At 55.3% G+C, this 12,432-nt stretch overlaps 1 protein-coding gene across 1 annotated transcript in view; it reads left to right on the forward strand.

Annotated features, from left to right (window-relative positions):
• Nucleotides 1-12,321, forward strand: part of Sult2b1 (sulfotransferase family 2B member 1) — a 32,872-nt gene extending 20,551 nt beyond the window's left edge. Inside the window, exons 3-7 of the mRNA XM_047530085.1 lie at nt 4,065-4,273; nt 6,669-6,795; nt 7,156-7,250; nt 10,469-10,649; nt 12,069-12,321. Coding sequence (XP_047386041.1) covers nt 4,065-4,273; nt 6,669-6,795; nt 7,156-7,250; nt 10,469-10,649; nt 12,069-12,289 — 833 coding nt within the window. The 3' untranslated portion in view covers nt 12,290-12,321. The remainder of the gene's footprint in view (nt 1-4,064; nt 4,274-6,668; nt 6,796-7,155; nt 7,251-10,468; nt 10,650-12,068) is intronic.
• The last annotated feature ends 111 nt before the right edge of the window (nt 12,322-12,432 follow it).

The following is a 12,432-nucleotide window of genomic DNA, read 5'->3' on the forward strand; positions in this document are numbered from 1 at the left end:
GGGGAGGAAACTCAGGGGCTCTCTGCCACCGAGCCACATCCCAGCCCTTGTCCTTTTTCATTTTGAGGCAGGGTCTCACTAAGTTACTGAGAGCCTCTCTAAGTTACTGAGGCTGGCCTTGAATATGCGATCCTCCTGCCTCAGCCTCCAGAGTCCCTGAGATTACAGGTTGTGAGCCACCGCCCCCGCTAGTCTTTTGCTTTTATGCAGAATGTAAACTCCATACATAAAGCAGTAGATGGCGCACATTCGCATTGTTTCACCTGTGTACGTGCTTGCCTGAAGGATAAACTCCTAGATACGGCATTGGAGAAAGGTCTGAGCATTCACTGTCTTTACAGATACAGCCAAATGTCCCTCCATAGAAGCTGTAGAAACTCGTCCTTCCAACGACAGTGCAGGAGAGGGCCTGTTTCCCACAGCCTCACTAACATCATGAATCAGACATTCTAATTTATGCCAGTCCGATAGGTGAAAACAGGAACTTCAGCGTTGTTTTAATTCACATATCCGTTAATGTTAATGGAGTTACCATATTTTAGATTTTTTTAAATTATTGATGGACCTTCGTTTCATGTATTTATTTCTATGTGGTGCTGAGGATCCAACCCAGTGCCTCACACATGCTAGGCAAGCGCTCCACCACTGAGCTACAACCCCAACCTGAGCAATATTTTGGATTTTTGTGTTTCCTTTTCTTTTCTTTCTTTCTTTTTTTTTTTTTTTTTTTTTTTTTTTTTTTTTTTTTTTTTTGTGGTGCTGGGGATTGAACCCAGGGACTTGTGCTTGAAACGCAAGCACTCTACCAACTGAGCTATCCCCCCAGCCCTGTTTTTCCTTTTCTATGATGATATCTCTGGTCCCTACCCAATTGAACTTTTGGTATTTCATTGTTTTATAGGAGCTCTTTATATATTAGTGAACTTAATTCTTCATGTAGAACAAATTATAAATATGCTCCCTCATTTGCTCCTTTTACTCTCTTCAAAAGTTTTCTATGGGGGCTGGGGAGATAGCTCAGTCGGTAGAGTGCTTGCCTTGTAAGCACAAGGCCCTGGGTTAGATCCCTAGCACCCAAAAAAAAAAAAAAGTTTTCTATGCATATCTTTAAAATTATTTATCAAATTTTGTCTTCTGTGGTTGACTTCCTAATTTGGGATCTCTGGATTCATGGCTCATCATTATGATTGTGGGATTTTTGTTTCTTTGTTTTTTTTTAAATTTTTTTTCGTAGTTGTAGATGGACAGAATGCCATTTATTTTATTTATTTATTTTTATGTGGTGCTAGGGATCCAACCCAGTGCCTCAGCCATGCTAGGCGAGTGCTCTACCCCTGAGCCACAACCCCAGCCCTTCTTTGTTTTTTAAGACAGGGTCTCACCATGTTGCCCAAGCTGTCCTGGAATTCCTGGGCTCAAGGGATCCTCCTGCTTCAGCCTCCTGAGCAGCTGGGAGGGACTACAGGCACCACCACCATGACTGGTAGAATGTGGTTTCAATGTCATGGACCAGGATCATCGGGAACATGAGGTGGCTTGGGTCTTTTGTGGTGCTTTAAGGTCACAGCAAGATTCCATGATGAAACACTTGTCCCTTGGTGATTTCTACCTTAAAAAAACATGGAAACGCTCTAGAACATCACTAAGCCCTCACTTGCCCTTTCTCCAATTTCCTTAATTTCCCCTATAATGACAACAGGACTTATGTGGATCAGTGAGGGTAGAGGTGAAGCTGCTGTAACAAAGAGACCCCAAGAAATAACCTGGATTTTCTCCCCGATAACAGTTCAGGGACATGGGCATTCGAGTAGGCAGGTAGCTCCATTCCAAGCAGTCAGAAAGGCATAGAATGCCCTTCTAGCTTATTGGCTTCTAAAATGGTGTTCTCCTCTTTACCAACACCACTTCCAGAGTCCTGTCAGGGGGAAAAAAAAAAACAGGGCTGGGGGAAGAGAGAAAAAGGTAAAGGGTATGGAGGGCAAGTAGCTCCTCTTAAAGGCAGGACTCAGAAGGTGCAGTCACTTCTAGGCACAGCTCATAGGAGAGTTTAGTCACATGACCACACCCAGCTGCAACGGTTCTGGGAGTTGTAGTTTCTGACTGAATGCCGGCGTGCTCACTGAACCCTGTGTTCTGATACTATCACCAGGAGGGGAGAATGAACTGTGAAGACGCTTGGCATCTGCTAAGCCACCTCACAGAGGTGCAATCGTCAGCCGCAGACAGGAGACTAAAACCACACAGTCATTTGGAGAGGAGAGACTTAATGCAAAGAATGATTTAAGCCCACTGAGGTGGCTCTTTAGAAATTAAGAAGTGTTGGCAATGATGTGGAGAAATTGGTTGGAAACTGGTTCACTGTTCGTGGGAGTGTAAAACGGTACAGCCACTAGGGAAAACACTGATGTTTCCTCAAAAAATTAAACACAGAATTATCGTATAACTCACAATTTCACTTTTTGGTATATACTCCAAAAAAGAAAAACTACTCAAGCAGATATTTGCATATTGATGTTCATAGTCACATTATTCAGAATGACCCAAAAGTGGAAAAAACCCAAACGTCCATCAAAGAATGACTCCATCATGGAATATCATTCAGCCTTTAAAAAGGAAGAAAATTCTGATACAAGTCATAAGGCAGATGAACTTTTAGACACTGTGCCGATTAAAAGAAGCCAGACACGTGATTCCACCCACGTGAGGCACTTGGAATAGTCAAATTCCAGGTGGTTGCCAGGGGCTGGGGGACAGTGGAGATGCGACTGGGTTAAGGGCCCAGAGTTTCCATTTGGGCGATTGACAGCTCTGGGGATGATCAGCGTGATGGTTGTCCAGTGGTGTGATTTTACTTAAGGCCACTGTACAGCACCCTTAAAATGGTGAAATGGCAAATTTTGTACTATTCAGAGGTAGAAATTAGCAACCTGTAAGAGGGGCTTCTACTACAAAAGGCTAGAGACCTCCGAAGGACTTAGGAACAGCTGGTGGGGGAAGCGGCCGCTTCTCCTCCGGCGGAACGAAGCCCCTGGAAGAGGGATCCCCCCCCCCGTCCCCACCCAAGGTTCGACTTTCGCTGGCGCTGACATTTCCCGGGGGGAGGAGGTAAGTGTCGCTGCGTGTCCGCCGCAGGGCCGAGCGCTGGTGACTATCCGCAAGATCCCCAAGAGAAGGGACGGCGCCGGCCCGCGCCGTGTTCCTCCGGCGCCCTCTACTGGCCACGCCGGGCCCAGCCGGCTGGGAGGGCGAGGCGTTCCCAGGGTCCGCGCCGGGAAGCGAGGCTCCGAACCCAGGCCGCAGACGGATGATGGGCGCAGGGTGGGGGTGGGAATCCGACCCAGTAGAGCACTAATGATAGACCCTTGTGGGCAGGAGTATAACTTTTCATCGATCTGCTGTGGTCTCCTGCACTCTGAGCCCATCGGCACCCAGCTGATGGGACTCCTGCCTATACCTAGTCCTGTGGCTCCCTGCAGAGATGAAGGGGTGACCCTCAAACGCAGGCAGTGAAGAGAGCGGAGATTTTATAGCCAGGCACCTGGATTCAAGTCAGCCTCCCCGGTGACTTAAAGGGGGATTTGCTGCTCTGCCACCAAAGCTCAGGAATTTCAGTGGCTGAACCAATGATTTATTTCTTGTTCCCTGTGAACTCCAGTCAGAGCCGGCGGGTGGATGGGGAGGGGAGGGAAATCCACACTGTCACCGCCATCGGGCTCCTTCCACCTGTGTTCCCGCCATCCCTGGAGTCTCTCTGACCCGGAAAGAGGAAGAGGTGTTTGTGGGCCAGGCCTGGAAAAGGCGGCTGCCTACCCGTCCCTGGCTAGACTGTCGGGTGGCCTCACACCGAGACAAGAAAATACAGTCCCGGGGGAAAGTGGCGGGGTTGGGCACCTGAGGCAATTTCTGCCACCTGCCACTTCCCAGTCCCACCTCTGGGCACCAGAGAAAGTTCCTTTGAGGCTGTTTCCAGGCTGCCCTTCCCACAGAAGATGTTGTGGCCATTTCCCCAGCCATATCCCGCCACCTGTCCCACCCCTGATGACTCTGCCAATCTCTCCCAACAGGCACCACTTGGATGATCGAGATCCTCAGCTTGATCCTGAAGAACGGGGACCCCTCCTGGATCCGTTCGGTGCCCATCTGGGAGCGAGCGCCCTGGTGCGAGACCGTCATAAGCGCCTTCACCCTGCAGGACCAGACAAGCCCCCGCCTGCTGAGCTCCCACCTCCCCATCCAGCTCTTCCCCAAGGCTTTCTTCAGCACCAAGGCCAAGGTGTGGGGGCAGGAGAGGGGGCATGATTAGAGCACTGATTTGGCACCTGTGTGTTGAGCACCTGCTGTGTGCGTGGCCCTGACCTAGTACAGCAGTCAACAGACAAGCAGGAACTCCTGCCCTGGGGAGCTGACATCCCACAGGGGACAGGCAGACACCAGATGGGAAAAAGCAAGGGGAACATTTAGCATGTCTACCGAGATAAATTTACATCAGAAGGGAGAAGAGGGCTAGGGATGATGTTGAGGTGGGGGTTGCAATTATAAATAGAATGGTCAAAAGGGGCCCCAGTGGGAAGTGAAGGAGGGAAATGGGCAGTAAGGGAAGGGAATCTCTGACAGAGGGGAGAGTGGGTGCAAAGGCCCTGTGGTGAGTGGGGTGTGCCTGGAAATAAGTGAATGAGGAGAAGGGGTGGAGATGAGGTCAGAGGGCAGAAGGGACAACATGGGCAGGGCCGCAGGAGCTACAGTGAGGACTCAGGAGAGTGGTGATCCGGCCCAGCTACCAGGTGGTGGGCACTGGCAGGGCAAGGGCAGAAGTGAGGCCGAGGAGCAGGCAACTGCAGTGGTGCCAGTGGGAGGTGACAATGACAACCGGACCAGGGCGGCTGGCCGTACAAGGGAAGGGACTGGGCTGGAGTGTATTTGGGGGTTGGGGGGACTGAGGGTTTGCTGACAGATTGGATGTGGGTTTAAGAGAAAGACGAGTCAAGGTGTCAGCTGAGCTGTGAAGACACTGCCTGCCCCCGCCGGGCAGCCCTTGTCCAGGTGGGCATGCAGACCCACAGAGCTGACACGTCTCTGGGGTCCTCCGGCCTTGGTTCCAGCCCCTGGGCGGCTACCAAACCCGCAGCTGCTCAGTCCCTTTATAGGGAATGGTGGGGCGTCTGCAGAGAAGCCAGCGCGGCGTCGCACACTCTGCATCATGTCCCGCGTCTGCAACACCTGAAGCCAGGTGACCTACCGCATTCTGGATTAGGGAATAACCGGGGAAGCCTGCCCGCGACTAGAACAGATGGCCCTTTCCGAATATTAGCCGCCTTCACGGAGGCGGAAGCTGCAGATATGGAGAACTGCTCGTCAATCCTGACGTCATTTGAAACCAGGGGACTGTCCAGGGTCGCCCAGCAAGTGAGCATAGCCAGGGCGGAGATGGGGGGCTGCCCCCAGGAGCCCCAAAACCAGCCTGAGGCGGAGCGATTTGCCGGAAGTGACGTGCAGGGGACTCACAGTTGCTGCTCACACGGGGCAGAAGAGAATCCGCAGGGGCAGGGAGCCCAGGAGGGGCCAGGCGGATTCCCGTCCCTTCCCAGTGGCGTCGAGGGGAGAGCGTTTACTCCCCCAGCTGCCTTGTGTGACAACACCCTGGCACTGTCCCACCAGGGAGCTCTCCTGAGCCTCGGCGTCCAGGGTTTTTATGGGCGTTGGTCACCCGGACATGGCTGACCACCCCCACCTGGCTGACCGTCTCCAGCCCCTCCCGGCGTCAGGCTGATTTGTCCCCCACACAAATCACAGCGTCAGCACAGACTTTGCGGTGCGGCGGAGGCCCCCGGGGCCCAGACGGGCAAAGATACTCATTAAGCCAGAAATTCCAAGGCCTTACAGGTTACCTCCGGGCCCAGGGGGACGTTCCAGACCTTTCTTTGGGCAACACGAACCATCTGCACAGGGCCAGGCGGGGGTCCTGGGATGCACCCGCAGGACATCAGAAATCACAACGGTCTCAGTCTAGGGAATGTAATTTCCCTTGGGACCTTGGATTTCTTTCTTAGCATCTGCCCAGCGCCCATGCCTGTGTAAATCCCTCAGACAACTCCCAGAGCCTCTGTGGGCGAGGCTTCCAAGCAGGGCCCTGCCTGAGGGGCCCCCAGGTGGTGGAATAAGAAAGCTGGTCGAGAGCCGCAGGTCGTTCACTTCAGTGCCAGCTCTGGGGAGCCAACAGGGGGCTGTATGCAAGGAGAGCATGTCAGCTCCTGGTGTAGACGACTCTCCAGGGCCAAGTGGAGGTCAGAAGGCCAAGGAAGAGGCTGGGGGCTCTGCTCTGGGAATGGAAAGGAGGGACCAATTTTTCTTGTCTATTGGTCCATACCTCTCGCCCTGAGCTCCCCCATCCTGAATCCCATTCTTCTTTCTCCACCCTCTTTTCCCTGAAACCAAACCGTCCCTCCGCCTGACCCAGAAACAGCTCCTCCCTCCTCCTCGAATGTGGTTGGAAGGAGCTCTCATCTTCTGGGATGAGCTGAGCTGAGCTATTTTAGCTGGGAAATTCGCTGGGAAGTCTGCCCTGCATCCTTCTTGTTATAGGGTCAGAAGAGGATCTGGGGGCAGACAGCCTCGGGTCTGGGGTTCTCCCTTCGTCTGACATCTTTCCCGTCCTCGTCACCCACATGCAGGTGATCTACCTAAGCAGGAACCCCCGGGACGTGGTGGTCTCCTTCTACCATTACTCCAAGATCGCCAGGCAGTTGAAGGACCCTGGCACACCCGATCAGTTCCTGGAAAACTTCCTCAAAGGCGAAGGTGAGGACTAGGATGAAGGGGGAGCCGGGTGCTGGGGAGCGGAGGCCCGCAAAGGGATAAGAGAGAGAGATGTGGGACATCACGGAGTGGTGGGGACAGAGACCAGGAGATGAGACAGACGGGAGGCAGGGAGAGACAGAGAGGGAGAGACCGAGAGACCCAGAACAGATGACGCAGGACAGATGGACCAGGGCCACCCACCATGGGGAGCGGTAGGAGCGGGCTGGAGGGACCTGACCCCGGCGGAGATGCAGGAGGGTGGCCACTCTGGCGGTGGGGGTGCTGCAGGCCCCAGTGGAGCTGGAGCCTGCGGAGCCCAGGGGGCTGCTGCCCACCCTCACCCCCACCCTCCACCCCCAGTGCAGTTCGGCTCCTGGTTCGACCACATTAAGGGCTGGATTCGGATGCAGGGCAGAGACAACTTCCTGCTCCTCACCTACGAGGAGCTGCAGCAGGTGAGTCCCCACCTCCGCCCGGCTGCCCCTCCTCACGCCTGCCCTCTGCCCTCCAAGGGGTCCGAGGCCCTCCCTCGGACCAGTGCACCGGGGGATGAGGAACAGAGACCCTGAGCAATTCTGAGCAGGGCAGTCAGGGGAGGCCCTGAGGCAAAGGTGACACCAAGCCAAAGTCCCAAGGAGGAGAGACAGGGAGTCATGGAGACATGGGAGGAGTGTCCCAGGCAGGGGGAATAGCCAGCACAAAGGCCCTGAGGTCGCTTCTTTTCCTTGATGGGTTTCTGGGAAAGCTTTGCGGACAAAGCAAGAGAGGAAAGGAAGGGTGGGAGATGGGGCCACCATGAGGACCTCGCCTTGTCTCTGAGTGCAGGGAGCCATGGCTGGGCTCTGAGCAGGGGAGAGGGAGGATGAGTGAGATCGTGGGAGATTGTGTCACACCAGAAATGAGTGCCAATGAAAGGCAGAGGAATCGGTGGAAGGAAGAGCCTTTGGCGCTAGACTGGATCTTAGCTGGACCCCACCAAGGGACCCCGGAGCAGGCACAGGTCGAGGGGCTCCTTGCCTGGTGTGCTCAGGGATGGCTCCCTGGGTGGAGAGGCCAGGCAGAACACCGGCCATAGCTCTGCAGAGCTGTAGAATAGGAGCTGGGCTTCTGGAACAATCTGTAGCCAACACGCCCAACCATTTGAGATTCCTTTTTTCTTTCCTATCTTTCTTTCTTTCTTTCCTCTGATACTGGGGATGGAATCCAAGGGTACTCTACCACTGAGTCACATTCCCAGCCTCTTTCATTTTTTTTATTTTTAGAATGGGTCTCACTAAGTCTCTTTTATTTTTTATTTTTAGAATGGGTCTCACAGCTGAGGCTGGCTTTGCACTTGTGATCCTCCCACTTCAGCCTCCTGAGTGGCTGGGATCAGTCCTGAGCCACTGCCCCCCAGTTCCATCGGAGGGTTGGTTTGGTTTTGCACCAGGGATTGAACCCAGGGGCTCCTAATCACTGAGCCACAGCTCCAGCCCTTTTTTGTATTTTATTTAGAGACGGGATCTCACTGAGTTGTTTAGCACCTGGCTTTTGCTGAGGCTGGCTTTGAACTGGCGATCCTCCCCAGCCGTTGGATTACAGGTGTGCGCCACCGTGCCCACCCGGTTCCATTCTCAACCAAGATCTGTTGGAGAGGTGGAGCCAGGAAGGCTCCCAGTCAGGCCCTACCATGCGCTTTCTTGTGTGCACAATCTCCTTTCTGGTGGTACTCTTTGTAGGGAGAGTCTGGACTCTGGTTTCTGACAAAGTTGAAATCTTAAAACTCTGGGTGCACAGGCAGGGCTGGAGCTTGGTGGCAGAGCTGGCGCGGGGCCCTGGGCTCCACCCTAGCACCCCAAACAAACAGTAGCTGCGGCAACGCAAACTTCTCAGTGGGCTGGCGTCCTGGCTCAGTGGTAGCATGCTCGCCTAGAAAGCCTGAGGTCCTCGGTTCGAAACTCAGCACCACATAAAAATTAAAGGCATTGGGTTCACCTACAACTAAATAATTAAAAAGCAAAAAACAAACAAAAAACAACCCAACTTCTCAGAACCCAGAAGTCTCATCCTTAAAATGGGCCAAAGGAACAACTCACAGCTAGAGGCACAGTGACTCCTGGCACCGAGGCATTGTGACCCGGGATCAGGTGCACCCTGCCTTATCACCGGGTGGCCAGAGCTACGAGGGCGGACCTGACCAGGACAACAGGCACAGAAATGTCTGTCACAGACTGCGAAACACCAAGCACCAGACACCAACAAACGAGGTCATCGCACCTAATCCCCCAAAGCAGAGACAGGCCGGGCTGCCTGCCAGTTCTGGTCTGCAAAAGTGGCAGCTTTGTGGGTTCACAACCCCCAGGCGGTTGGCACCCCTCTTTCATAGAGGAGGAGGAGGCGGGGCCTGGACGCACAGCCCTCCGTGGGCGCCCACGGTTCTGTTTCTCCATCCGGGTATATTTCTCTTGATGGACAAGGGGAGGGCGGGGGCGGCCAGGAGGGCGTTGCCTGGTCCCCCGACAGGCGGTGGAAACGGGTCCGCACCACCCTCCCGCCCTTTCCATCCAGCTTTGTTCTCCAAACCAAAAACTGGGCCACGGAGCCGAACAGAGCTTCTGGGCCACCTGGGCGCAAGGCTGCGGCCACACGTTGGCACTTCTGGGACACGGCAGTGGTTCAAGCAGATAAAGGGATGGAGGGTTAAGAAAAGAGGTGACCTGGAAGAGCCTAGTGGTGTGGTTGTGGAGCCACCCAGAGACTGGCCTGCTGGGCACTGGGTATCACAGAAGGCAGTGGGTTACAGGGGGCCTATGGCCTCAGACCTGAGTCTGAATTTCTCTCTGGCTGTGTGGTCTTAGACAATTGTCTTTCCCTCTCTGAGCCTTCCTTTATCAATGAGATGACACTTGCAAAACTGATAGCAGGATCAGAAAATCCACATAAGGAGCTTGAACGAGAATGTGATATACACTAGGTGCTCAATCTGCAGTGATCTCAACAATCACTATCACAACGAGGGTGATATTTGATCTGCATCAATGGCAAAAGGCATTTCTGACAGCCCAGTGCCAGGCCTGGAGGAGGGAAGCCTGGGAGCAGTGGGTCCTGCGGGCACAGGGCAGGACTGGGAAGAGCTGAGACCTGGCCACCTCGTCCTTAAAAGGCAGGCCTGGGGGCCAGGACTGTCCGGAGGCACTAGGGAGCCCTAGGAAAGCTGGGAGCAGCAGGGGTGGCTTGGGTACTTTGAATGAGATGGAGGCTGGAGGCAGGGAGGCTGGGGAGCAGGCTGAGGCCTGCTGCAGTAGTGGGGACACAGAGGGCCGGAGGGACAGCCCAGTGATGGACAGGGGTGTGGGGTGAGGCTGGTGGGGTGCTACAGGGCCTGGGAGGCTAGCCCTGGGCCTGGGCATGAGGGCTGCCCTGCATCACTGCCTGCCTCTAACCCAAGGGAGGATGGTCTCCACAGGTTCTGAGCTGACCCTGACCCTGCTGTGACCTCTGCCGCAGGGCACCCAGCCCCCACTCACGAAGCCTTCCAAAAACCGGGGGCCCGACACCTTAGCCTCACCTTGGAGGTGGAGAGAGAGGGGCGGGGGCAGGAGTGCCCTGACCCCCCGGGCTAGGGGCTAGACAGCCAGCCTCCCAGATGCCGGGCACCCTCAGGCTGCTGACCCTCCCGCTCCCTCTCCCGCAGGACCTCCAGGGCTCCGTGCAGCGCATCTGTGAGTTCCTGGGCCGGCCGCTGGACGAGGAGGCCCTGGGCTCTGTCGTGGCGCACTCGACCTTCGGTGCCATGAAGGCCAATTCCATGTCCAACTACACGCTGCTGCCCACCAGCCTGCTGGACCACCGCCATGGAGCCTTCCTCCGGAAAGGTGTGGGGCTCTGGGCTCCGGGATTCACGTCTCACTAGGCCACCAGATAGCTGTGTGATTTAGACCAGTTCCCTCGCCTCTCTGGGCCTCAGTTTTCCCAGCCGGAGTGTGGGGGTGAACAGGGTCACTTGCAGAGCTCAGTACAGATGGCAAGTCTCTGCCATCTGAGTCTTCCCACTCCCCTCCAGGGAACGGAACCCCCGGGCACTGATCCAGACTGCCCCCAGGCTCAGGTCCCCACAAATCCTCCTTGGCATTAGTGCTCACTGAAGAAATACCTGAGTGTTGGATTACAGAGCAGGGTTAACAAACCCAGTGGCTCAAAACAACACACACCTGTCTCAGCTTACGCTTCTGGAGGTCAGAGATCCAAAATCAGTCTGGCTGGGCTAAAATCAGGCCGGGAAGGCCAAACTCCTGAAGATTTCACAGGAGAATCCATTCCTGGCCGTTTTTGTTTCTGACTAACCTACACCCCCAGCTCCTGGCCGCCTCCTGCATCTTCAAAGCCAGCAGTCCTCGAATCCCTGGCTCTGACCCTCCTGCCTTCCTCCTGTAAGGTCCCTTGTGCTGCTCACACCTGTGATCCCAATGACTTCAGGAGGATGAGGTTGGAGGATTGTCAATTTGAGGCCAGTCTCAGCAACTTAGTGAGGCCCCAAGCAATTATAGAGACCTTGTCTCAAAATTTAAAAATAGAGGACTGGGGATGTAGCTTAGTGGCAAAGTGCCCCTGGGTTCAGTCCCCAATAGGAAAAAAAAAAAAAATTCCTTGTGATGACATTGGGCTCACAGAGATAATCCAGAACCATCTCCCAACTCACGATCCTTCATCACATGTGCCCCGTTCCTTTTGCCACGCAGACTTACATATTCACAGATCCAGGGGTTGGGTTGAGGGCTTCTCAGGCCAAGTGGCCAGCTACAGGGAGCCCCCAGGCCTCTCTATAGGTGTCCTGGGCGCCAAAATCCAAGTGACTGTGATGGGAATGACCCGGCCCCAGGATTCCAGTGCCCCCCTCATCACCCCAGAATCTGATAAGAAACCCGGAGGCTGGAGGACATGTGGAGCCCTGGGGCTGCCGGGTTCCTTCAGGGCAGCAGCCCACTCATCTCAGCAGCAATGCCGCCCCAGGGCGTGGTTGGAGGTCCTGTAGCTAGCAGGGGAGTTAGGGACAGGACAGGAGGTGACAAGGCGGAGAATAAAGGGTCAAGGGGTAAAGTGGGCAAAGGGAGGGAGGAGGTGACAGCCAGGCCGTTTAGGATTCCCCCATCCAAGGTAAAGGAGTGACGGGTAGCTGGGGGTGCTGCCCGCAGCCAATTCCGGGAGGTGGGAAGGGAGGTGCCGGGATGTTGGGAGTGAGGGGACGACGCCCCGAGAGGCTCCTCACCCGCGGACCCTCCCTCCGTTCCCTCCAGGGGTCTGCGGGGACTGGAAGAACCACTTCACGGTGGCGCAGAGCGAAGCTTTCGACCGCGTCTACCGCGAGCAGATGCGGGGAATGCAGACCTTTCCCTGGGACGTGGCCCCGGAGGAAACCAGCCCGGACCCCGAGCCGGACCCCGAGCCCGAGCCCGAGTCCGAGTCCAGTCCCAGCCCCGTCCGTCCTCCGATCCCGCCCACCAGTGACCCTGAATAAACACGTCTCTCCAGCCCTGATCCTGGATGCGCGCGCGAGGGCGGCAGGGGGCGTGCGAGGGCGAGAGTCGGCTGGGGACCCCGCACCTGGAGCCCAGGCTGCGAACCACGGGGTCGTCTGTCCACCTGTCACGCCCATGGGGT

Source organism: Sciurus carolinensis, chromosome 16 (assembly GCF_902686445.1).
Source record: "Sciurus carolinensis chromosome 16, mSciCar1.2, whole genome shotgun sequence".
In the NCBI taxonomy this organism is placed as follows: domain Eukaryota; kingdom Metazoa; phylum Chordata; class Mammalia; order Rodentia; family Sciuridae; genus Sciurus; species Sciurus carolinensis.